Below are 27,676 nucleotides of genomic sequence, written 5' to 3'. Positions count from 1 at the left end.
GAGTGACGGGAATGATTTTGCGGGTGGTGAAGGCCCGGGTCAAACCAGGCTAGGGGTTAGCTCTATTTGGAGTTGCGGAAGAGCCGGGAGTGCAGGAGGCGAAAGAGGCCGACGTTGTGGCCTTTGCGTCCCTAGTAGCCCGGCGCAGGGTCCTACTCATGTGGAAGGAGGCAAAACCTCCCGGACTGGAGGCCTGGGTAAATGATATGGCGGGGTTCATTAAACTGGAGCGGATAAAGTTTGCCCTGAGAGGATCGGCTCAAGGGTTCACCAGGCGGTGGCAGCCATTTCTCGACTACCTAGGGGAACGTTAGAGGGAAGACAGATGACCAGCAGCAGCAACCCAGGGGGACGGGGAGGGGGGGGGGGGGGGAAGGAGGGGGGGTTAGTTTAGTTCAGGTCAAAGATAAAGGGGTTTTGTTACTTGTGTATTGTTAAAAATTTCTGTATTGTTATTGTTGCATTTGCTTTGTAAGAGGGAAAAAATTGTTGTTTGGGAAAAAAAATTCAATAAAACATATTTAAAAAAAAAACTGAAATGCTACAGACACTAATCTGCCTGGATTTGTAAATGTTCTTTGAGACATATTTACCTTGACAGGGCCATCATTATATTATTGTGAGATGCATTTCAGTTTGTATATGTGCCACTGACCACAGGAAATAAACTTTCACATTCTTTCCAAGTGAGGTAATAATGCAGATAATCAAACTTGTTACAAAAACAGTTCATACATTTTGTTATTCCGCTACAATTTTAATAGAATTGCCCCATCAATTTTAGAAGGTATTCTAGCTTTGTAAAGGAGGGAATGCATTAAATCTTTTTTACTCTGTTACTTTCAGTGGAAAATAGATGTGAGTGAGCATTATGTGCATTGTACAACCATCAGTTCGCCCACTATAAACAGTAAACAGAAAGAATTTATACCCCTATGTGCTTTCACGTAGCACAATCCAATAAGAAGTTGAACATTAGACAGACCTTGGGTAGAATCATTTTCAGACTGAAAACTGACATGTATCTCTCCAGCTGCACAGCCGGGTTTTCTCTCCAGATTTTCTGGCACTCAGCACACAGAGAATCTGGGGGCGTAGTTTGTGCTTTCACTTTGGTAGGGCAGGTGGCTGATGGAGCCACAAAGCCGGCTCCTCAGAGATCGGGGCACCATCTATAAAAGGCAGATCTGCGCATGGTTCACATGAACTGCAACGCGCGGCAATCCACTTGGGATGTTCTCCATGACGCACTGAAAAACTGCGCACGCTGAGGATACTCCGAACGGAAGCAAGATACACCCATAGTACCTTGTGCATATTGATTGTGACGTGCTTCTGTGAGGCTTTATCGAGCTCCAGCTGCAGATAAGCGTTACTCGAGTCCAGTTTCGTAAATGTTCAGCCACCAGCCAGTGTTGCATACAGATCCCCGATGCTTGGTTAAGGATAACGGTCTAACCTCAAAGCCGTGTTCACTGTCAATTTATAGTCTCTGCAGGGGCTGACTGTCTTATCCAGCTTTATTACGGAGGCCACCGGCGCCACCCACTTGCCGGTGCACACAGGCCTAAACTCTCCAACCACGAAGTTCAGTCTCGACTTTCGCCACTAAAGCGTATGGAACCAGGCAGGCATGAGAATATCGGGGTTAGGCATCAAATTCCACCTGGATCTTGGCCACAGCCCTTTTAATTGTACCAAGCCAGGCTGGAAAACCTCAGGAAACTCACTCCATACCGCACACAGACTGCCAGATTCCACTCGGAGGATATGTTGCCAATCCAACTGCAGCTGGTGTAGCGAGTCACGGCCCAACAGGCAAGGGCTGCTCTCTTGCACAACTGTAATAATCCACAGGAGGCAGGGGTTCCGTCACCACACCAGTATTTATTTGCAATAACTTATATGCAAGAGCAGCTCCAAACAGTGCTGCTAACATTCCAGTCAACTTAAGACTGCCTCACAAAGCCTACACAGGTGCTTATATGGGGCCCCTCAATGAGCTATCATTGAGGGAGCTCATACTCCAATTGGCCAACCAATAATGCCAATTGGAGGTCATTACAACAACAATGAGGGGACGGTGTACTGATTGGTGCCCATGAACCTCCGGAGCAAGGGTAGACCCCACAATATTCAGTTGTTCCCCCATATAAGTGGCAAAACGAACTGCGTGTGAGCCAAAAGCAAAGTGTGCACACCTCATTTTCAAAATGCTCTGTGCCACCACAGAAACGACAGCTTCTATATCCAACTCCATTTGGAGCATACGGCCATTCACCTGTATTGGAATGCGAATAGGGCCCACACAGGGCAATGCCAAACAGTTCAGCTACATCTCATCCTCGATCTCTTCTGGGTCATCCATATGCAAGGCTCAGCACCGGGGCTGACGCCTAACTTGGCCGGGGCGTCTGGAGCGCTGGTCTTCCTGCGGACATGATGGGTGTGGGCGCGCTGTCAACAGGCAGACAGGAGTCAGGCTGTGGCATTGATTGAGGAGCACCAGAGCTCATCTCACAGCAAGTTACCATAATCCTCCTGCCTTGTATATTGACCTGCTGACAGTTCCAACACAAGCCCATCACCCAGGAGTGATGTAAGACCCTGGCAGGGTTGGACAGGGCAGGGCGATTGGGTGGGGTGGGTGTGGGTAATGGTTGTTTGAGGGAATCGTAAGGTGGGATTAAAGGGTGGGGGGGCCATGTGAAGCGAACCGGGTAGGCGGGGCACGAATGTGGGGGGGGGAAGGTGGGTGTGAAGAGGAGAGCGGGAGCGATAATGGACAAAGCCGCATCCAATCAAAAGCAGGCGAGGTTGAGGGCCTCCTTGGTCCTCAGGGCATGCCAGACCCTCGCCCCGCCGGTCCGCCATCCTCCGGCTGGTCCCACGAGTCCTCCCCAGGCTCGTCCAGCACTTCCTGGTCCTGCACCTCAACATCCTCCTACGACAATATAGCTGCATGTTCCTCCCCCTCCACCACATCTGTGCCCGGATGTGTAGGACATACCAGAACACTAAAAAGCAGGCAACGCCTTTTTGTTGATGAAAGGTACTACCGGAACGCGTGGCGCATGCAAGCTGACATGCGTGCCATCTATTACCCTTGGACCTGGGGCCTCCTGGCGATGGTGGAGAATCCTGCTGCCTGGTCACCTTGATGGGCTTGGTCCATTTACAAAGTTAAGGTTTATTTAGTTAACTGCCTGGGCAAACAAGGCATCAGTGACTTCACGGATGCACTTGTGGACATTGAGCATAGAACATAGAATACAGCACAGAACAGGTCCTTCGGTACACCATATTGTGCCGACCACTTATCCTAATCTATGATCAACCTAACTTGCACCCTTCAGTTTACTGCTGTCCATGTGCAAGTCCAAGAGTCGCTTAAATGTCCCTAATGACTCTGACTCCACCACCTCTGCTGGTAGTGCATTCCACACACCCACCACTCTGTGTGTAAAGAACCAACCTCTGACATCTCCCTATAGCTTCCTCCAATCACCTGAAAATTATGTCCCCTCGTGACAGCCATTTCCGTCCTGGAGAAAAGTCTCTGGCTATCCACTCTATCCATACCTCTCATCACCTTGTACACCTCTATCAGGTCACCTCTCTTCCTTCTTCGCTCCAGTGAGAAAAGCCCTAGCTCCCTCATTGGTTGGGATATGCCACACAAGTCTCTGCTCGAGCCCTGGAATGAGGCGTAAATGTTCAGGGCTGAGGTAACTACATAGACCACCGGGAGACCAACAACACCTGAACACTATGGGCCATCGCCGGCCTCCCCCCTCGGAGTCCCTCCCTGGCTTGATGGGCGGCCAGACCTTCAGACAGAATTTACCTTGCACTTTGAGAGGGATGAGCTGGAATCAGATGTAAAGGTATTACAATTAAATAAGGGTAACTACAAAGACATGAGGGAGGAGCGGGCCAGAGTTGATTGGAAAAGGAGCCCAGCGGGGAAGATAGTGGAACATGGGCTTTTGGGAGGCACAACAGAAATTCATCCAAGGAGGAGGAAACATGCTAAGGGGAGGGACTAGGCATCCATGGTTGACGACGGAAATCAAGGACAGCATAAAAGCAAAACAAAAAGCATACTAAGTGGAGAGGATTAGTGGGAAGCCAGAGGATTGGGAAGCCTTTAAAAGCAGAGGACAACAAAAAAAAGCAATAAGGGGGGAGAAGATGAAATATGAGGGCAAGCTAGCTAGTAATATAAAGGAAGATAGGAAGGGGTTTTTATCAACATATGAAAGGTAAGAGAGAATCAAAAATAGACATTGGACCACTGGAAAATGTGGCTGGAGAAGTAATAATAGGAAACAAAGAAATGGGAGAGGAATTGAATAGTTACTAAGCATCAGTTTTCACAGTGGAAGATGCCAGTGGGATGCCAGAGCGCCAGGAGATCAGGGGCACAGGTGAGTGTAGTGGCTGTCATTAAGGAAAAGGTTCTGGGGAAACTGAAAGGGCTGAAGCTGGATAAATCAACCTGGACCAGATGGACTACACCCCAGGGTCTAAAAGAGATAGCTGAGGAGATTGCGGAGGCATTGGTGGTAATCATTCAAGAATCACTGGAGGTAGGGAGGGTCACAGAGGACTGGAATGTGGCTAATGTAACACTGCTGTTAAAGAAGGGAGGGAAGCAGAGTCAGGAAATCATAGGCCGGTTGGCCTGACTTTGGTCACTGGTAAGATTTTAGAGTCCATTATTATAGATGAGATCATGGAGTACTTGGAAGAGCATGATAAAATAGGACTGAGTCGTCATGGCTTCGTCAAGGGGAGGTCATGTCTGACAAATCTGTTAAGAGTTCTTTGAGTAGGTAACAAGGAGGGTAGTGTTATGGGCTAGGGTTTAGAAAACTCTAAAGCATATCATGGAGTTCACCTGACCCACAACTGTTTCTAGATTTTGGTTATGAGAAACAGAAGGGCCTACCTTTCAGGTGTTATTCAACAGAAGCCTAAAGCACTTTTGATCAAAAACAAAGTTTATTCTACGAATTCAGTTAACATTTCTGTAAACACACACAGTAAGCATTTTTATCAACGAAAAACATAAATACCCCACACAGCTACAGTTCTCTTTATATATATAACTCTTAATAACTTCCCTTTCAACTGTTTCAATTTGATAACAACATCCAAAAAAACAAGACAAATCCTTTTACCAAAACAGTAGGTTTGAATTCTTTCCAGAAAACAGGTATCACTTTTAAATTGTCAAGTGATCTGGACACCTTTTAACATGCAGAGAGAGACAAGAGAAATCGTCTTTGTCTGAATCCAGCTTCCAACTGTGTAAACCGAAAGTAAAACTCAGAGCCACACCCAGCTCCCAGCTCAAAACAAAAGTAAAACCCAGAGCCACTGCCCAGCTCCACCCACACAATGACATCACTGAAGATATTTGATAATACACACTTTTCTTAAAGGGACACTCCTATTACACTTCCCCCAAGAAAAAAAACGCATCAACTTCAAAGATGGTTTCATTTTTCACATTTTCATTATCCTTTAAGAAACACGGACAGTAAAGAAACAATTTTTTTAAACAAAATAAAACAGGCAATCAGTCATAATAATACAGTCCATTTTACTTCTTCTTCTATCACTTTCGAACCTGCTTCTCTTCATCATATTTGTGACAAAGCATCGGCTATCACGTTTTCTCGTCCTGCCACATTTATTATTTTTAAATGAAACGCCTGTAACAATAAACTCCATCGAAACAGTCTGGCATTGTTATTCGTGAATTGCTCCAAAAATATCAATGGATTATGATCAGTATATATAATTGTTTCAGAAGAATTGCTGGTAATATAAATATTAAAATGTTGCAAAGACAGCACCAAGCTCAAAGTCTCGTTCTCAATTGTAGAATACTTCCTCTGGTGATCATTCAATTTCTTGTAAAAAATATCCAATAGGTCGCTCTATTCCTTCGTCGTCTTCTTGCAAGAACACAGCACCAACGCCCACATCACGCGCACCGACAACCACTTTGAATGGTTTTGTGTAATTTGGGGTGGCCAACACAGGAGCAGTGGTTAAATCAGCCTTCAAGTCGTCAAGTGCCTGTTGACACCGCGCCGTCCACTGAAATTTGCTACGCTTCTTCAACAGGTCCGTCAGTGGAGCAACCACGCTGCTAAAATTCAGCACAAATATTCGGTAAAATCCACTCATGCCAAGAAATCGCATTATTTCCCTTCATGTCGAGGGTATTGGAAACGCCACAACAATTTTTGTTTTCACATCCCATGGGACCATTGGTCCATGTCCAATTGTATGGCCAAGGAACGTAACTTGGCCGTTTCCAAATGCACTTTTGGCGAGGTTTACCACCAAACCCGCCTCCTGAAGTCGAATGAACAACTCCATCAGATGCTTCAAATGTTCTTTCCATATCTGACTAAAAATCACCAGATCGTCGGTGTATACTGCACAGTTGGGTAATCCAAAAACAACTTTGTTAGTCAATCGCTGAAATGTAGCTGGGGCGTTTTTCATGCTAAATGGCATAACTTTGAATTGGTATATACCATCTGGAGACACAAAAGCTGAAATCTCCTTTGCCCTTTCGGATAAAGGTACCTGCCAGTAACCTTTAAGTAAATCCAGTTTGGAAATAAAAGCTGATTGTCCCACTTTCTCAATGCAGTCCTCCAAGCGTGGGATCGGACAAGAGTGTGTTCTTTTAACTGTATTAACCTTTCTATAGTCCACACACAATCGTTGTGTACCATCCAGTTTCGGTACCATCACTATGGGTGAGCTCCATTGGCTACAACCCACTTCAATTATGCCATTTTAAGCATGCTTTCAATTTCTTTGTTAACCTGTGCCAATTTTAAAGGGTTAAGTCTATATGGATGTTGTTTAATTGGAACAGCATTTCCCACATCTACATCATGTATCGCCATTTTAGTACTTCCCAATTTATCTCCACAAACTTGCCCATGTGATATTAATAACTCTTTCAGGTCAGTTCGTTTTTCCTCAAGAAGGTAACTCAACAATTTATCACAATTTTTAAGAACATTCTTGTTATCCAATTTAATTTGAGGAATGTCAAATTCAGAGTCATCTGGATTTGGTTCTTCACTTTGAGTTAGAATCACTAAAACCTCCTCCTTTTGCTCTCCTTCCCTTTCAAAGTACCTTTTAAGCATATTCACATGACACACTCGGTGAGTCTTCCTTCTATCTGGTGCTTTTAACCACATAATTCACCTCACTTAATTTCCGTTCAATCTGATAAGGTCCACAAAACCTCGCTTTTAAAGGTTCACCTACCACTGGTAACAATACTAAAACATTTTATCTGCACTGGCAGAACTCCAAACGTTTGCTTTCTTGTCCGCTACCTGTTTCATCACATACTGTGCAACTTTGAAATGGTGTCCAGCCTTTTCACCTGCTCCATTTAATCGTTCCCTAAAATTTGATACGTAATCCAATACTGTAATTTCAGATTGTTCACTCACCAATTTCTCCTTAAACAATCTAAGTGGTCCTCTTACGTCATGATCAAAAATTAGTTCAAGAGGACAGTATTTGGTTCACTCATTAGGTGCATCCCTAATTGCAAATAGTACAAATGGAATTCCTTTATCCCAATCCTCTGGATAATCTTGACAATACGCCCACAACATTGTCTTTAAAGTCTGATGCCACCTTTCTAACGCTCCCTGCGATTCTGGATGGTACGCAGCTGATTTAAATTGTTTTACTCCGAAGCTATCCATACCTTCCTTGAATAACCTTGAAGTGAAATTTGATCCTTGATCCGATTGTATTTTTATGGGTAGTCCATATCTGGTAAAGAATTTCAGTAACTCCTCCACAATCTTTTTAGCTGTAATACTGCATACTGGAATGGCCTCTGAAACCCAGTAGACACATCCATTATAGTCAAAAGATATTGATTCCCACTTTTCGGTTTAGGAAGCAGTCCTACGCAATCAATTAAGACACTTTTAAAAGGTTCTCCAAGTGCTGGAATGGGTATTAAGGGGGACGCTGGTTTTATCACCACTTGAGGTTTCCCTATCACCTATGACCGACAAAATGTAACTACATCTTTATGTAATCCAGGCCTATAAAAATGTTTTTGTATTTTAGTTTGAGTTTTCCTTACTCCCAAATTACCTCCTACTGATACCTAATGTGCTACTCGCAGCACCTACTTTCTATAACCTGCTTGCAATACCACTTGATGAACTTCCGCCCATTTTTCATCTCCTGCATATGTAAAGGCCTCTATTTTCTCATCAAGACATCATTTTTAAGGTAATAACTTTCTGGTATACACTCAAGAGTCCTCTTCTGTGTTGGCTTTTTGATACATCCGTTTTATTTCTATTTCTTTCTGTTGTAACTCTGCCAATTTTCCTGAACTAAAAATATCTGCCTCATCCTACACCTGTTCTTGTTTTTTTCCAACCATCTGATCAAAAATCGTTTCTGATAATTGAACTTCAACTTTATCTTCACTCTTTGATTTCTCCTCTTGTCTTAACATGTGACTTTGCGACCTTGTTACTACAAAAACAGGAAAAATCCCAGGATATTTGTCCTTCACCACTTCAGTTGTTTGATTTTCCACTGGTGTATCAACCACAGTAGGCATCAGTCCCACCTGCGATCCAGCTATATCATTACCCAAAATAAACTGTATTCCCGGACAAAGTAGTTTCTCTATTACTCCTATTACCACTTCACCACTCTTCACTGGACTTTCCAACCTTACCTTATATAATGGAACACTACTCTTCTCACCCTTAATTCCACATATTACCACCTTATATTCCTCCCAAACTACATAACCCTTCATCTCTTACCATCAAAGATTGACTAGCTCCTGTATCTCTTAAAATTATGACTTATTTACCTGCTCCTTCTGGTACACATGAGTAAACCTTACCCACACAAGTAAATTCTTTAAAGAGATCTGGCACCTTCTCATCAATCACCTCTTGATCAGGCTGTACATCCTTTTGCACCTTCTTTGCTTCAATTGGGCTTTCCTTTCCCACTTTAACAAACCCCATGGGCTTATCCTGTTTTATCACATCAGTCTTCCCAGTGCTTTTCTTCAACCCCCAATACTGTGACTTTATATGGCCTAGTTTATTGCAGTAAAAACATCTGAAACTTTTCATTTCTCTTCTATCCTCCTGGATTTATCTTTTAATCTTTTAATAGGGAGAGGTACACTCTCCTTATATCTCCCGTCAGATCCCCTTTACCGTTACCACTTGAGTATTGCTCTTTTCCCCAGTTTCTGTCCCTCACAGTCTGAAACTGATATTGGAAACCAAACTCTGATTTATGAACTAATTCATAATGATCTGACATCTCTGCTGCTAATCTTGCAGTTTTAACCCTCTGCTCTTCCACATGAGTTCTCACTACATAAGGAATTGAATTTTAAAACTCCTCCAAAATCATCATTTCTCTAAGAGCTTCATACGTTTGGTCTATTTTCAAAGCCCTTATCCACCAATCATGCTCACTATCCTCATCACTATCCTCGGACTACGTTTCTCTTTCTATCCGCCAATTTTGACTGTCATATTTCATGGCCATTTTCTGAAGTTCAAAGTCTCCTCTCTTTTTCTTTTTCCCTGATCTGTATCTCCCTTTCTCTTTCTTTTTGTTCTGCTAGGGCTATTCTTTCTTTTTCCCTCATTTCATATTCAAGCTGCTTTAATTCTTTTTCATGCTCAAGCTGCATGATCTGTAAGTGAATTCTTGCCATTTCCAATGTTTCAGGCTGTGTCTCAGGCAATTTTAAATGCTCAGCTACCGCCGCAATTACCTTTTCTTTTCGTATGTTGTCAGGTAATGTTAACTGCAATGTTTTTGCCAAATCCAAAAGCTTTTTTTGTCTCTGTTTGTACGGTACTGCATGTGACATTCTCCACCCCCAAAAACTTCTGAGTCTCTGAAAGAGCCATTGTCCACAACACATTCCCTACTTAAACTCGAATACCACTCTTGTAAAGCAAACACAAATATGCTCACCACTCACTGTCTTTAAGTTCACTCAGCCAACCCAATCACGAAAGATAGACTTTTATCCCACGAGCCCACAACTTGTTATGGGGCCAGGGTTTCGAAAACTCCAAAGCATATCATGGAATTCACCTGACACACAACTGTTTATAGATTTTGGTTATGAGGAGCATTAGGGCCTACCTTTCAGGTGTTATTCAACAGAGGCCTCAAGCACTTTTAATCAAAAACAAAGTTTATTCTACAAATTCAGTTAACGTTTCTATAAATACACATAGTATGCATTTTTATCAACTACAAACATATATACCCCACACAGCTACAGTTCTCTATATGTATAACCCTTAATAACTTCCCTTTCAACTGTTTCAATTTGATAACAACATCCAAAAAAACAAGACAAATCCTTTTACCAAAACAGTAGGTTTGAATTCTTTCCAGAAAACAGGTATCACTTTTAAATTATCAAGTGATCTGGACACCTTTTAACATGCAGAGAGAGAGACAAGAGAAACCTTCTTTGTCTGAATCCAGCTTCCAACTGTGTAAACCAAAAGTAAAACTCAGAACCACAGCTGGCTCCCAGCTCAAAACGAAAATAAAATCAGTGCCACAGCCCAGCTCCACCCACACAATGGCATCACTGAAGACATCTGATAATATACACATTTCTTAAAGGGACACTCCCTTGACATGAGACAAAGGAGAACCAGTGGAAGTGATTTATTTAGATTTCCAGAAGGCCTTTGACAAGGTGCCGCACAGGAGACTGTTAAATAAGAGCCCATGGTGTTAATGATAAGATCCTGCCATGGATAGAGGATTGGCTGTCTGGCAGAAGGTAGAAAGGGGTTAAAGGGGTATTTTTCAGAGTGGTAACCGGTGACCAGTGATGTGCCTCAGGGGTCAGTGCTGGGACAACAACTTTTCACAATATACATTAATGATCTGGAGGAAGGAACTGAAGCCACTGTTGCTAAGTTTGCAGATGACACAAAGATCTGTAGAGGGTTAGGTTGTATTGAGGAAGCAGGGGGGCTGCAGAAGGACTTAGGCAGGCCAGGAGAGTGGGCAAAGTAGTGGCAGATGGAATATAAGCTGAAAAGTCTGAGGTTGTGTACTTTGGAAGGAGAAATGGAGGCATAGACTATTTTCTAAATGGGGAAATGCTGAGGAAATCACAAGCACAAAGGGACTTGGGAGTCCTTGTTCAAGGTTCTCTTAAGGTTAACGTCGGCAGTTAGGAAGGCAAATACAATTAACATTCATCTCTGGAGGGCTAGAATACAAGAGCAGGGATGTATAAGGCACTGGTAAGACCCCATTTGGAGTATTGTGAACAGTTTTGGGTCCAGTATCTAAGGAAGGATGTGCTGGCCGTGGATAGGGCCCGGGGAGGCCCACAAAAATGATCCCTGGAATGAAGAGCTTGTCGTATGAGGAAAGGTTCAGGACTCTTGGTCTGTACTCGTTGGAGTTTAGAAGGATGAGGGGGAGGATCTTATTGAAGCTTACAGGATACTGCGGGGCTTGGATAGAGTGGACGTGGAGAGGATGTTTCCACTTGTAGGAAAAACTAGAACCTGTGTCAGACTAAAGGGATGATCCTTTAAAACAGAGATGAGCAGGAATTTCTGCAGCCAGAGGGCGATGAATCTGTGGAACTCTGCTGCAGAAGGCTGTGGAGGCCAAATTACTGAGTGTCTTGAAGACAGAGATCGATAGGTTCTCGATTAATAAGAGGGTCAGGGGTTATGGGGCGAAGGCAAGAGAATGGGGATGAGAAAAATATCAGCCATGATTGAATGGTGGAGCAGATTCGATGGGCCGAGTGGCCTAATTCTGTTCCTATGGCTTATGGTCTTATAGATGTGGTGCAGTGTCCTGCAAATGGGCTGCCACCTTAAGGTCTGTGATGCTGCTGCTGCCAGTTTCTCCAGTGTCTGGCCGCCTGGCCTGCCAACGCAACCGCGAGGGCAGCTTCCACAGGGTTCACATTAATGTACTATCTGTAAGGAATTGGAAAGGGTGAGAGACTGACAATCAGCTATGGTTCCACCCCGAGACTCACCCTCTCATCCCCTGCCATCCCTCACGGTGCCATCCAAAAGGCCCTGCACATGCACCCTGGCTGCAGCAGTGGTCCCTGGCATCGGATCCCAGACCCTGTACCCTAGACACTCTCAGGAAATGTTACCGGGACAGGTAACATTACTGGTTCCCTCCCTAGCCAACGCATATACCCTCTGGTCGCGGGATTGTCCCCAATGCTAAGGCCCAGCTCTTGGGTGTTTCCCCTCTGATGTTAGTTTCTCTGCAGTTTGGCATTTCACACCTTTTGTTCTCTCGGGACTGTCATTAGCAGTCTTTCCCCTTGCTTTCTGTGGCTATTGGCATCCCGTTTACCTGAGTTTCTGTGGCCATGACTCATCTTTCATTCTCACTTCACAGTGTAAATATTTCCCTCTTTCCCTGCCTTTAGCTTTGACAAAGAGTCATCTGGACTCGAAACGTTAGCTCTTTTCTCTCCCTACCGATGCTGCCAGACCTGCTGAGATTTTCCAGCCTTTTCGTTCTGGGTATTTGAATGTTGGCTGCTGCCCTTGTGTTGCTGATGCCTCCGGAATTCGGGACACGTGTCCAGGCCTCACAGCCCAATTGGGATGCAAGGCAATAATAACCGCTTGCGTCATGGCATGCCTACCGATGGGAATCCACTTGGGACGTGGTCACATAACTAGAATTGCCAATTCCGCATTAGTAATAGCTTTCAGCTGTGTGGCCAGTGTCCGCTGCAATCAGCGGAGGATAAAGTGACCGTCACCATATTACCACGAACGTGGTCTATCACAGGGGCATTCGGTGGAAGAGACAACCAGCAGCTGGACCTTGCCCCGTTGTGGGTATACACACTCCGGGGTTGGCATAGCAGGCCCACGGTCACTGAACCACTCCTGCCCCCCACCCCCCCAACCCCACCAGTGGCGGCCCACCCCCCCCAACTGAGTCCCTCTCCCCCGGGGGTACCGCTCGATTATCGAATGGCTATTCACCTCCTCGATCCCCACAGCAGCCTTTGAGGCAGCTTCACAACTTTAAATAGGTGTACTAAACAGCGCTCATGTGAGCGCTCGCTGGGTGGCGGTTAGATCATAGAAGGCCGTTCGATAGGCGTCCGTCTGTTAACAGTATGGAGATTAGTCTTAATTATGATTATCAGCTCTCACCAAAGTGAGCGGGTCGCTTAGAATGGAAACTGATCTGCGCCCGGCGTTGTTCCCACTTTCAGCCTCTCCCACAATCTAACTGGTCCACCCGTATTCATGCCTGGCGTGATGCGGTCAGTAGATCACACCCCTTACATTCTCAGAATCTGTCAGTATAACTCAGGAAGGGACTGATGGATTAATTTCTTTACTAATTTTCTCTTTTTCTCATGTGAATGCTTCTTAAACCCTCACAAGAATTTCAAGGCAATGAACTGTCTGAAGCTGCAATTACTTATAACAACATTGTTCAAAGCTAGATTATTTATCTAAGGATATAAAGAGTTTCCTGGTTCATTGAATTTAATGTCTTTCATAATTCAATGAATTGTTCCCTTTAATTTCTGTCTTTTTCTCCCCTGCACTTTTAATTCACTAAGTACCTCCTCCATTTTTGTAAGCCAGGTAAGGGAATCTCCAGACGTTGCCCAGACCCACAGCATAACCAAGCATTGAGAGCAAATAGTCAGCCTTTGTGGACCAGTAATTTCGCTGCTCATTCTCGTCACTTTCATCCTTGAGAGCCTGGGGAAAAGAGAGGAAATGGCTGACTCAGAAATGAGACTTTCACAGACTAGAACTCAAACATAAAACATTTGGCAGTAATTGGTTTGTAGTTTGAAACACCCTGAACACCACAAAGAAACCCTGTGATTCACAACAACCAAAATCTGTAAGTTTAGTATTTACTCATGTATCTCTGGGAGGTGATTATTCTTTGAGAATCCTGTAAAGTTATCACTTTGTTAAGGATTGTTAAGGATTAATCAGCTCCACAACAGGTAATGATTTTTGTAGTCAAATCCCAATTCCTTATGTGCATTTTAAAAGGGGAGTATCTCTATTTATAGGGTCATAGAATTAACAGTGCAGAAGGAGGCCATTCGGCCCATCGAGTCTGCACAGGCCCTTAGAAAGAGCACCCTACTTAAGCCCATACCTCCATCCGATCCTTGAAACCCAGTAATACCACCCAACCTTTTTTGGATACATCCAGCAGAGGGCAGTAGAGCGGAGCTGCTGTTTGGCTGTTGCGGGGAAATTTGCATATGTCAGTGTGCTCACTCTAACTTGAAGGTTTACTTGAGCAAGAGACCCTAGCTGTTCAAGTGAAGACAAGCATCCAGCAGAGGGCAGTAGAGCGGAGCTGCTGATTGGCTGTTGCGGGGAAATCTGCATATGTACGTGTGCTCACCCTAACTTGAAGGTGGTTTGTGGAGGAGCTGTCGTCAAGTGACACTTAAACCCGAAACACTTCTTCAGTGTTTCCCTCCCTACCCCCTCCTCTAACCAAAAAAAAAAATAACCGCTGTAAAGATCAAGAGGAAGGCTCGAGGGCAGGTAGAAGTCGAAAGAAGTTGAACCGTGACGTCACAGCCTGCAGGTAAGGGACTAGCTGGTGACTGATAAGTAGTTTTTCTTTTATTTTCCCTCAGGTGTTATCGTGCGGGGCGCAGAGGTTGCTGAGTGAGTGCTTGCTGAGAAGGGGAGTGAATAACAAGTAAGCTCTTTGTTTATTTTTCTTTTTTTATCTAGAGGGGATGGCAGGGAAGGTAGTGCAATGTTCCTCCTGCAGAATGTTTGAGGTGAGGGACGCCGTCAGTGTCCCTGCTGATTTCATCTGTAGAAAGTGCACCCATCACCAGCTCCTCAGAAACCGCGTTAGGGAACTGGAGCTGGATGAACTTCGGATCATTTTGGAGGCAGAGGTGGTCATAGATAGAAGCTTCAGGGATGTAGTTACACCGAAGAATAAAGATAGATGGGTGACGGTGAGAGGGGTTGGGAGGAAGCAGTCAGTACAGGGATCCCCTGTGGTCATTCCCCTTAGTAACAAGTATACCGCTTTGGATACTGTTGGGGGGGGGGGGAAGAGGGGAGGGGGACTTACCAGGGGTAAGCCATGGGGTACAGGTCTCTGGCACAGAGTCTGTCCCTTTTGCTCAGAAGGGAAGGGGAGAGAGGAGTAGAGCATTAGGCATTGGAGACTCCATAGTTAGGGGGATAGATAGGAGATTCTGTGGGAACGAGAGAGACTCGCGGTTGGTGTGTTGCCTCCCAGGTGCCAGGGTGCGTGATGTCTCGGATCGCGTTTTCGGAATCCTTAAGGGGGAGGGGGAGCGGCCCCAAGTCGTGGTACACATAGGTACCAACGACACAGGTAGGAAAAGGGATAGGGATGGAAGGCAGGAATTCAGGGAGCTAGGGTGGAAACTTAGATCTAGGACAAAGAGAGTTATTATCTCTGGGTTGTTACCCGTGCCACGTGATAGCGAGACGAGGATTAGGGAGAGAGAGGAGTTGAACACGTGGCTACAGGGATGGTGCAGGAGGGAGGGTTTCAGATTTCTGGATAATTGGGGCTCATTCTGGGGTCGGTGAGACCTCTACAAACGGGATGGTCTACACCTGGACCAGAAGGGTACCAATATCCTGGGGGGGAAATTTGCTAATGCTCTTCGGGAGGGTTTAAACTAGTTCAGCAGGGGCTTGGAACCTGAATTGTAGCTCCAGTATACAGGAGGTTGAGAGTAGTGAGGTCATGAGTAAGGTTTCAAAGTTGCAGGAGGAAGGTGGTTTAAAGTGTGTCTTCTTCAATGCCAGGAGCATCCGGAATAAGGTGGGTGAACTTGCGGCATGGGTTGGTACCTGGGACTTCGATGTTGTGGCCATTTCGGAGACATGGATAGAGCAGGGACAGGAATGGTTGTTGCAGGTGCCAGGGTTTAGATATTTCAGTAAGCTCGGGGAAGGTGGTAAAAGAGGTGGAGGGCTGGCATTGTTAGTCAAGGACAGTATTGCGGTGGCAGAAAGGACGTTTAATGAGGACTCGTCTACTGGGGTAGTATGGGCTGAGGTTAGAAACAGGAAAGGAGAGGTCACCCTGTTAGGGGGTTTCTATAGGCCTCCAAAAAGTTCCAGAGATGTAGAGGAAAGGATTGCAAAGATGATTCTGGATGGGAGCAAAAGTAAACAGGGTAGTTGTTATGGGGGACTTTAACTTTCCAAATATTGACTGGAAACGCTATAGTTCGAGTACTTTAGATGGGTCCGTTTTTGTCCAATGTGTGCAGGAGGGTTTCCTGACACAGTATGTAGATAGGCCAACAAGAGGCGAGGCCACATTGGATTTGGTACTGGGTAATGAACCAGGACATGTGTTAGATTTAGAGGTATGTGAGTACTTTGGTGATAGTGACCACAATTCCATTACGTTTACTTTAGTGATGGAAAGTGATAGGTATATACCGCAGGGCAAGAGTTATATCTGGGGGAAAGGCAATTATGATGCGATGAGGCAAGACTTAGGATGCATCGGATGGGGAGGAAAACTGCAGGGGATGGGCACAATGGAAATGTGGAGCTTGTTCAAGGAACAGCTTCTGCGTGTCCTTGATAAGTATGTACCTGTCAGGCAGCGAGGAAGTGGTTGTGCAAGGGAACCGTGGTTTACGCAAGCAGTCGATACACTTGTCAAGAGGAAGAAGGAGGCTTATGTAAAAATGAGACAGGAGGGTTCAGTTAGGGTGCTCGAGAGTTACAAGTTAGCTAGGAAGGACCTAAAGAGAGAGCTAAGAAGAGCCAGGACATCAAGGATAACCCCAAAGCTTTCTATAGATATGTCAGGAATAAACAAATGACTAGGGTAAAAGTAGGGCCAGTCAAGGACAGTAGTGGGAAGTTGTGCTTGGAGTCCGAGGAGATAGGAGAGGTGCTAAATGAATATTTTTCGTCAGTATTCTCACAGGAAAAAGACAATGTTGTCGAGGAGTATACTGAGATTCAGGCTACTAGACTAGAAGGGCTGGAGGTTCATAAGGAGGAGGTGTTAGCAATTCTGGAAAGTGTGAAAATAGATAAGTCCCCTGGGCCGCATGGGATTTATCCTAGGATTCTCTGGGAAGCTAGGGAGGAGATTGCTGAGCCTTTGGCTTTGATCTTTAAGTCATCTTTGTTTACAGGAATAGTGCCAGAAGACTGGAGGATAGCAAATGTTGTCCCCTTGTTCAAGAAGGGGAGTAGAGACAAACCAGGTAACTATAGACCAGTGAGCCTTACTTCTGTTGTGGGCAAAATCTTGGAAAAGTTTATAAGAGATAGGATGTATAATCATCTGGAAAGGAATAATTTGATTACAGATAGTCAACACGGTTTTGTGGAGGGTAGGTCGAGCCTCACAAATCTTATTGAGTTCTTTGAGAAGGTGACCAAACAGGTGGATGAAGGTAAAGCAGTTGATGTGGTGTATATGGATTTCAGTAAAGCGTTTGATAAGGTTCCCCATGGTAGGCTACTGCAGAAAATACGGAGGCATGGGATTCAGGGTGATTTAGCATTTTGGATCAGAAAATGGCTAGCTGGAAGAAGACAAAGGGTGGTGGTTGATGGGAAATGTTCAGACTGGAGTCCAGTTACTAGTGATGGACCACAAGGATCTGTTTTGGGGCCACTGCTGTTTGTCATTTTTATAAATGACCTGGAGGGCGTAGAAGGATGGGTGAGTACATTTGCAGGTGACACTAAAGTCGGTGGAGTTGTGGACAGTGCGGAAGGATGTTACAAGTTACAGAGGGACATAGATAAGCTGCAGCGCTGGGCTGAGAGGTGGCAAATGGAGTTTAATGCAGAAAAGTGTGAGGTGATTCATTTTGGAAGGAATAACAGGAATACAGAGTACTGGGCTAATGGTAAGATTCTTGGCAATGTGGATGAGCAGAGAGATCTCGGTGACCATGCACATAGATCCCTGAAAGTTGCCACCCAGGTTGAGAGGGTTGTTAAGAAGGCGTACGGTGTGTTAGTTTTTATTGGTAGAGGGATTGAGTTTCGGAGCCATGAGGTCATGTTGCAGCTGTACAAAACTCTGGTGCGGCCGCATTTGGAGTATTGCGTGCAATTCTGGTCGCCGCATTATAGGAAGGATGTGGCAGCATTGGAAAGGGTGCAGAGGAGATTTACCAGAATGTTGCATGGTATGGAGGGAAGATCTTATGATGAAAGGCTGAGGGACTTGAGGCTGTCTTCGTCAGAGAGAACAAGGTTAAGAGGTGACTTAATTGAGGCATACAAGATGATCAGAGGATTGGATAGGGTGGACAGTGAGAGCCTTCTTCCTCGGATGATGATGTCTAGCACGAGGGGACATAGCTTTAAATTGAGGGGCGATAGATATGACAGATGTCAGAGGTAGGTTCTTTACTCAAGAGAGTAGTAAGGGCGTGGAATGCCCTGCCTGCAACAGTAGTGGACTCACCAACACTAAGGGCATTCAAATGGTCATTGGATAGACATATGGACGATAAGGGAATAGTGTAGATGGGCTTTAGAGTGGTTTCACAGGTTGGCGCAACATCGAGGGCCGAAGGGCCTGTACTGCGCTGTAATGTTCTATGTTCTATGTTCTAAGGGCAATTTAGCATGGCCAATCTACCTAATTTGCATATCTTAGGAACTATGGGAGGAAACTGAAGCACCCGGAAGAAACCCCCGCAGACACAGGGAGAATGTGCAGATGCTGCACAGACAGTCACCCAAGCCAGGAATCGAACCAGGTCCCTGATGCTGTGAAGCAACAGTGCTAACCACTGTGCTACCACGCCACCCCTAAAATTTAACATAAACACCATCAGTGGGTTTTGAAACCATATCCACAGACCCTTAGCCTGGGACTCTGGATTACTAATCCACTGACATTACCGCTACCCCAGCATCAGCCCCATTTACTGAGCTGATGATGACATCCAAGTTCCCAAAGTATTTCAACTGTTAATAAGTTGATCTGAATTTTTAATTGTGGGATATTTGTATTAGTTCCAGAACAGTCAGGACCAAGTGTAGTTATTCTGCATCTACAAATTTTGCAAAGCTAACTTTTTGAAGGCAAATTACCTGCTGCAATCACAGCATGGCTAAAGCAGAACTGTATTTGCTTAACACATGGGTAGTTTATTCTAAGATAAAAACTTATAAAGGAAATCCACTGGTGCCTGAGTTCTTTGTAAACTTTTAAACTTTAATTTCCAGTTGTGCTCCAGTCAAAGAACAAAGAACAATACAGCACAGGAACAGGACCTTCGGCCCTCCAAACCTGCGCCGGCCATGGTACCTCCCTAAACTAAAACCGTATGCACTTGCGGAGTCCGTATCCTTCCATTCCAACCCTACTCATATATTTGGCTAGATGCCCCTTAAGTGCTGCTATCGTACCTGCTCCCACCACCTCCTCGGGCAGTGCATTCCATATATTTACCATCCTCTGTGTAAAATACTTGCCTCGCACATCAGTTCTAAACTTTTCCCCACCCATTTAAACCTATTACTTGACTCTACCCTAAGAAAGAGCATCTTCTATCTATCCATGCCACTAATAATCTTGTAGACCTCTATCAGGTCGTCTGTCAATCTCCGTTGTTCCAGTGAGAACAGACCGAGTTTATCTAACCTCTCCTCATAGCTAACGCCCTCCATACCAGGCAACATCCTAGTAAACTGCTTCTGTACCCTCTCCAAAGCAACCACATCCTTCTGGTACTGTGGCGCCCAGAATTGTACACAATATTCCAAATGAGGCCTAACTAAGGTTCTGTTCAGCTGCAACATGACTTGCCAATTTTTATATTCAATGCCCTGACCGATGAAGGCCAGCATGCCATATGCCTTCTTGACCATCTTATCCACATCCGTTGCCACTTTCAGTGATCGGTGGACATGCACTCCCAGTTCTCTCTGCCTGTCAGGACTCGCAAGAGTTCTACCATGTATTGTGTAATTCCTACATGCATTGGACCTTCCAAAGTGCATTACCTCACACTTTTCTGGATTAAGCTCCATCTGCCATTTCGTCACCCAAGACTCCAACCAATTTATATCCTGCTGAATCCTTTGACAATCCTCTTCACTATCTGCAACTCCATCAATTTTTGAGTTGTTTGCAAACTTACTATTCAGACCAGCTACATTTTCTTCCAAATAATTTATACCACGAACAAAGGCCCCAGAACTGAACCCTGCGGAATGCCACTAGTCACAGCCTTCCATTCAGAAAAGCATCCTTCTACTGCTACCCTCTGTCTTCTGTGCCCAAGCCAGTTCTGTATCCAACTTGCCAGCTCTCTTCTGATCCCATGTGACTTCACCTTTTGTACCAGTCTACCATGAGGTACCTTGTCAAAGGCTTTATTGAAGTCCATGTATACAACAACTACTGCCTTTCCCTCATCTAACATCTTTGTCACTTCCTCGAAAAACTCGAGCAAATTAGTGAGGCATGACCTCCCCCCTTCACAAAACCATACTGTCCATCATTAATCAGTCCATTTGTTTCCAAATGTGAGTTAGTCCTATCTCTAAGAACCTTTTCCGATAATTTCCCGACCACTGATGCAAGGCTCACCGGCCTATAATTTCCTGGATTATCCTTGCTGCCCTTATTAAACAATGGAACAACATTGGCTACTTTCCACTCCTCTGGAACTTTAGCTGTAGCCAATAAGGATGCAAAGATTACTGTCAAGGCCCCAGCAATTTCCTCCCTCAGTATTCTGGTGTAGATCCCATCAGGCCCTGGGGACTTATCTACTTTAATGCTTTGTTTTTAATCACCTGTTTTCACCTTCAAGTGATCTCACATCTACAACAGGGTGATAGCAGTTTGTTGCACTTGTGCTGATTATGGTGTGTCACTGGATGAGAAGTATAGTTGCACTGTTTTTTTGTATAAATTTATAGTACCCAATTTATTTTTTCCAATTAAGGGGCAATTTAGTGTGGCCAATCCACCTAACCTGCGCATCTTTGGGTTGTGGGGGCTAAACCCACGCAAACACGGGGAAAATGTGCAAACTCCACACGGACAGTGACCCAGAGCCAGGATCGAACCTGGGACATCGGCGTCGTGAGGCAGCAGGGCTAACCCACTGCGCCATCGTGCTGCCCTATAGTTGCATTGTTAACTCGAAAGAGCTTGGAGCCAATTAGCCTTAATATTATGTTAGCCTTAATATTATGTTAGCCATATGAGTGAACAGAAGGTTTTTCAGTTACTTTAAGGTACCTCATTTATGATTTGCCTTTTATATCAAGACAAACTAGAAATCAGTTCACCAAATGCTTCAGATGTTTCATTGCTCATATCAACAGCCAAAATTGTTAACGGATTGGGTAAAGTATTTTGGGCAGGATTCTCCAATTTGGAAACTATGGCCTGACGCCGGCATGGGAACGGTGGCATTTTATGACGGCAAAAATAGCGCAAAAGGGCCACCGATCCTCCTTCTGGTGGGGGGGCTAGCAGGCACTCTGAGCCCCCGGCTCTAGCTGTAGATACGGCCCGCGAATTGCCGGGCCCGTGGCCGCACATGCGCACTGTGGCGACCTGCAGCGGCTGTGCCGTGCAACATGGCGCCAGCCGCGCGCGGACTCGACCTGCCAAATAGTGCCCCATCGCAAAAGCGCCGTTGCCCCCGATTTCGGCGCAAACATGGATTCTCTGGCCGATCGCGATTTTGGTGTCAGAGACCGGAGAATCCCGCCCATTGTGTTTAATGGAAAATTTTAATTGGGATTAACAGAGGAACAAAAAAGTGGCCATTGGAGTTGGTTTTTAACTGCTCACATGAATCCCATCTCCAAATTCTTGAAATGTAAATGAAAATCGCTTGTTGTCACAAGTAGGCTTCAAATGAAGTTACTGTGAAAAGTCCCTAGTCACCACATTCCGGCGCCTGTTCGGGGAGGCTGGTAGGGGAATTGAACCGTGCTCTGGTCTGCTTTGAAAGCCAGCTATTTAGCCCTGTGCTAAACCAGCCCCTTTATCATGATTGAAGAAACAGGCTGCATTATTTTAATCATTGACAAAGAATGTTTTATATATTGGATTAGTATCATATTACTAGATAATTCTGTGTCTTTAGTAGTTTTATAATTCTGGTGGTTTGTGCTGATTGTCACTTTAAGGGCAACACAGCGGAGTAAGGGTCATCTAGCTTGGGGGACTAATTGGGGCGGAAAGTGGGTAATCACCCCAGGCGCTGAAGTCCTCGCTTAGGTATGTAGGGCAGGGTTTTTCAAAATCCATGTCGTGACCTGCGGTGGGTCGCCGACGGGTATCAGAAGGATCTAAGGGTAGTGTGTGATTCAATGGGAATGCAATTATTTACATCCTCCTGACATGATTGGTAGAAACATTGGTTTCTTGTCTCCTCAAAAATGTGGGGCGGGATTCTCTGTTCCTGAGACTAAATGTTGACGCCGGATTCGTGGACTTCCACAACAGCAAAACTGGCACCGAACCTGTGCCATTATACAAATGTACACCATGTGAAGAGTTAATGTTATGTTAAGCATAGCCACTAGAGGGAGCTAAAGGAGTGTACTATAAATTGCACTGACTCTTGCCCTGATAGGCGGGGTATAAGAATCAGTGCTGTCCCAGCAGCCCTCATTCTGTACCTGAGCTGCTGGGGGACAGTTCTAGTCTATTAAAGCCTTCAGTTGTGCTACAACCTCGTTTTTGTAGTTATTGATCGTGCATCAATTTAATAGACTGTGCATCAATTTAATAGACTGGACTTAAGTAGAAAGGATGGATCTCCGAATCAAGCCGGAGTGTCTGCAACTCAGTCCCCACGCGGCGAACTCAGCGGCGATTTCCAAGCACTGGCTGGCGTGTTTCAAAGGCTACCTTGAGACGGCTGGAGGCACACCCTCGGGGGAGCAGAAACTGCATCTCCTGCACTCAAGGGTAAGCCCTGGAATCTACACACTCATCGAGGAGGAGGAAGACTTTGATGCAGCAATCGAACTTTTAAAAGGACATTATATCCACCCAGTAAATCAGGTCTACGCACGGTACCTGCTTGCAACGAGACGACAAAGCCCCGGGGAATCGTTGGAGGAGTTCTACCGCGCGCTCCTGGTGCTGGGCAGAAGCTGTGGCTGCCCGCAAGTTTCGGCAAGCGAGCACACGGAACTCATAGTCCGGGATGCCTTCGTAGCAGGTATGAGCTCCTCAGAGATCCGCCAGCGTCTTTTAGAGAAAGACACCGTGGGACTTAGGGAGGAACGGGCCCTGGCAGGGTCCATGGACGTTGCCTCCAGGAACGCACAATTCTACGTGCCCGACCGCGCGGCGGCCCCCTGGGCAGGATGGAATCCCGCAGCGGCAGCCCCACAGACCTTCCCAATGTCCCCGCAGGCCTGCGCAGTAAGGCGGCCCGCCAACTCCGATGGGCCCTGCTGTTTCTTCTGCGGACAGGCAAAGCACCCCTGCCAGCGCTGCCCGGCCCGCAGATCCACCTGCAAAGGGTGCGGCAAGAAGTGGCATTTTGTGGGGGTCTGCCAGGCATGAGTGGTGGCCGCGGTCTACAGCGGCGACTCCAGACTGTCACAGCGAACTTCTCCTCGGGCCCCAGGCGGCCAGCAGTCACCGCCACCCCCGTATCCTAGGGCCACGTGCGGCCCACGGGTGCCGCCATCTTGTTCCCCGGACACTGCGCTGGACGGATGGGTGCTGCCATTTTGTCCATCTCCGACCACCATGTGCGACCCATGGGAGACGCCATCTTGGATGGGGCCCCAGGACACCAGCCCGGCCGACTACACACTGCCCGATCAAAATTCACAACTACTGCTTCTGGCCTCGGTGACTCTGGATCAAACTCGACCTCGAACACTCTCAGCAGCAACGACGACGGTCTTCATCAACGGCCACGAGACATCCTGCCTGATCGACTTTGGGAGCACTGAGAGCTTTATACACCCCGACACGGTAAGGTACTGTTCACTTTTTACCCACCCTGTAAATCAAATAATTTCCCTGGCCTCCGGTTCCCACTCAGTTTAGATATAGGGGTTCTGTCTAGCAAACCTCACAGTCCAAGAAAGGAAATTCAACAATTTCCGCCTTTATGTCCTTCCGCACCTCTGCGCGGCTACACTCCTGAGGTTCGACCTCCAATGTAACCTGCAAAGTCGGACCTTCCAATTCGGCGGCCTTACGGTCTGCGGCCTCGCGACCCTTAAGGTCGACCCGCCTTCCCCGTTTGCGAACCTCACCCCGGATTGCAAACCCGTCGCCACCAGGAGCAGACGGGACAGTGCCCAGGACCGGACCTTCATTAGGTCGGAGGTGTAAAGGCTACTGAGGGACGGGGTCATTGAAACTAGCAACAGTCTCTGGAGAGCCCAAGTAGTGGTGGTAAAGACTGGGGAGAAACATAGCATGGTCATTGACTAGTCAGACCATCAACAGGCAACTGGACGCGTACCCTCTCCCTCGCATATCCGACCTGGTAAACAGGATTACGCATTATAAGGTCTTCTCCACGGTGGATCTCAAGTCCGCCTACCACCGGCTACCCCTCCGCACTAGTAACCGCAAATACACTGCCTTCGAAGCAGATGGCCGTCTCTATCATTTTTTAAGGGTTCCCTTCAGTGTCACTAACGGGGTCTCGGTCTTCCAACGCGAGATGGACCGAATGGTTGACCGGTACGGCTTACGCGCAATGTTTCTGTACCTCGATAACGTCACTATCTGCGGCCATGACCAGCAGGAACACGACACCAACCTCCGACAATTTTTCCAGACCGCTAAAATCCTTAACTAAACGTACAATAACGATAAATGCGCGTTTAGCACCGACCGTCTAGCCATTCTCGGCTACGTAGTGCAAAATGGAGTTATAGGCCCCGACCTCGAACGCATGTGCCCCCTCATGTAGTTCCCCCTCCCTCACTCCCCCAAGGCCCTGAAGTGCTGCCTCGGGTTTTTCAGCTACTACGCCCAGTGGGTCCCGAACGCAGACAAAGCCCGTCCCCTGATCCAGTCTACAACCTTCCCCCTGTCGATGGAGGCCCACCAGGCCTTCAACCGCATCAAAGCAGACATTGCAAAGGCCACGATGCACGCCATCGACGAGTCCCTCCCCTTCCAGGTCGAGAGCAATGCGTCCGACGTAGCTCTGGCGGCCAACCTCAACCAAGCGGGCAGACCCGTGGCCTTCTTCTCCCGTACCCTCCATGCTTCCGAAATCCGCCACTCCTCAGTCGAAAAGGAGGCCCAAGACATAGTAGAAGCTGTGCGACACTAGAGGCATTACCTGGCCGGCAGGAGATTCACTCTCCTCACTGACTAACGGTCGGTGGCGTTCATGTTCAATAATGCACAGCGGGGCAAGATAAAAAAAACGACAAGATCTTGCGGTGGAAGATAGAACTCTCCATCTACAACTACGAGATCTTGTATCGTCCCGGGAAGCTAAATGAGCCTCCTGACGCCCTGTCCCGCGGCACATGTGCCACTGCACAAGTGGACCGTCTCCAAGCCCTCCACGAGGACCTCTGCCACCCCGGGGTCACTCGCTTTTTCCACTTTGTAAAGACCCGCAACCTGCCCTACTCCATTGAGGAAGTCAGGACAGCCACCAGGGACTGCCAAATCTGCACAAAGTGCAAACCGCACTTCTATCGGTTTGTAGAAAGGCTTCCTGTCCCTTTGAACGCCTTAGCATGGACTTCAAAGGCCCCCTCCCCTCCACCGACCACAACACGTATTTCCTGAACATGGCTGACAAGTACTCCCGGTTCCCATTCGCCATCCCCTGCCCAGACATGACCGCAACCACCGTCATCAAGGCCCTCCATAGTATCTTTGCACTGTTCGGTTTCCCCGCTTACATACACAGTGATAGGGGGTCCTCCTTTATGAGCGACGAACCGCGTCAATTCCTGCTCAGCAAGGGCATCATCTCAAGCAGGACGACCAGTTACAACCCCCGGGGAAACGGGCAGGTAGAGAGGGAGAATGGAACGGTCTGGAAGACCGTTCTACTGGCCCTATGGTCCAGGAACCTCCCAGTCTCCCGCTGGCAAGAGGTCCTCCAGGAGGCCCTCCACTCCATCCGGTCACTGCTCTGTACGACCACCAATCAGACACCTCACGAACGTCTCCTTGTCTTCCCCAGGAAGTCCTCCTCCGGGACCTCGCACCCAACCTGGCTAGCAACACCCGGACCTATCCTGCTCCGAAAACAAGTGCGGGCGCACAAGTCGGACCCGTTGGTCGAGAGGGTCCATCTGCTGTACGCTAACCCCTATTACGCCTACGTGGCGTACCCTGACGGCCGACAAGATACAGTCTCCCTACGGGACCTGGCGCCCGCCGGAATCCCACGCGCACCCCAACCACCACCCCCACCCCCCCCTCCACAGCACCTCACAGGAGGGTCAGTGCTCCCATCCGCCCCTGCCTGGGCCCTCCCACCCACCGACGCCCCCTACAGGCGCCCCCACTCCCAGGTCAACCGCTTTCCCCATCAACGCCGTCTAGGGGTGACGAAGCTGCCATGGAGGCCGAAGCCACGCTCCCAGAGTCGCAGACGCCCAGACCCCCACCGGGATCACCACCGAGGCTCAGACCAGGGCACCCGACCAACTGATTGCTTCATTTTAACCGATCTGTAACTGTAAATAATAAACACTGACTGGAGATTTCTTGCCATGACTGTAAATATCCTCTAAACACTGTAAGGAGGTATCACGGTACCTCCATATCTGATCATACCATGTTGAATACAGTTGTAGCCGCTGGCCACCACCCCCGCCGGACTTTTTTTTAAACAGGGGGTGAATATGGTATTATCAGGTATTGCAGTACCCGAGAGGCTGAAGTTCCATTGGTTAAACCTGGGGGTTTACCAGTGGCTGTATAGTATGTAGCTCCGCCCTGGTAGGCGGGGTATAAGAATCAGTGCCGTCCCAGCAGCCCTCATTCCGTACCTGAGCTGCTGGGGAACAGTTCTAGTCTATTAAAGCCTTCAGTTGTGCTACAACCTCGTTTTAGTAGTTATTGATCGTGCATCAGGCGTCAAAACCGATTCGCTGCCCAATCACTTTTTCTGATTCCACCATCAGCCGATGGAGAATCCCACCCATGGTTTATCGAACAGCGCAGCACTCCCCCAACATCAGCACGGTGGCAATCAAATTAGTTCTTGTTTTGAATACACCACTGCGAAGGAGCACAACTCATGTACTGTGACAAGACAAAGGAAAACAAATCACTTCCCAGTCATAGTTGGCATTGAATGCAGAAACCAATCTATCAGGCAAAATAGCTCCACTGGAAATCTTGCTTAAAAGTACCATTGTTATATTTTGTGGAAACGCTCTTGCGTATCTGCAGCAGCCAGCCAGGTATCAATTATCAATGGCCGCACAAACTGTATGGTCTTTGATAAAACTTTCCTCAGAGATGCAGGATGTTAGTGATTAAAAGCTTCAAGCTTGCACACAAAGGCAGTGTAATCAGTCTAAAGTTTTTATGATGTTTCCCCAATGTTGCAGAAGGTTATCACTGCACATATAGAATG

General features: G+C 46.8%; 1 protein-coding gene across 1 annotated transcript in view; it reads right to left on the bottom strand.

The window, feature by feature from the left end:
• LOC140420929 (sodium- and chloride-dependent neutral and basic amino acid transporter B(0+)-like) overlaps positions 1 to 27,676 on the bottom strand; it is a 269,713-nt gene that overhangs the window by 215,111 nt on the left and 26,926 nt on the right. Inside the window, exon 3 of the mRNA XM_072505091.1 lies at positions 13,688 to 13,829. Within this exon, the coding sequence (XP_072361192.1) occupies positions 13,688 to 13,829 (142 nt within the window). The remainder of the gene's footprint in view (positions 1 to 13,687; positions 13,830 to 27,676) is intronic.

Source organism: Scyliorhinus torazame, chromosome 5 (genome assembly GCF_047496885.1).
Source record: "Scyliorhinus torazame isolate Kashiwa2021f chromosome 5, sScyTor2.1, whole genome shotgun sequence".
NCBI lineage: Eukaryota > Metazoa > Chordata > Chondrichthyes > Carcharhiniformes > Scyliorhinidae > Scyliorhinus > Scyliorhinus torazame.
The sequence above is the reverse complement of the archived record's forward strand: the minus strand, read 5'-3'. Positions and strand labels throughout refer to the sequence as shown.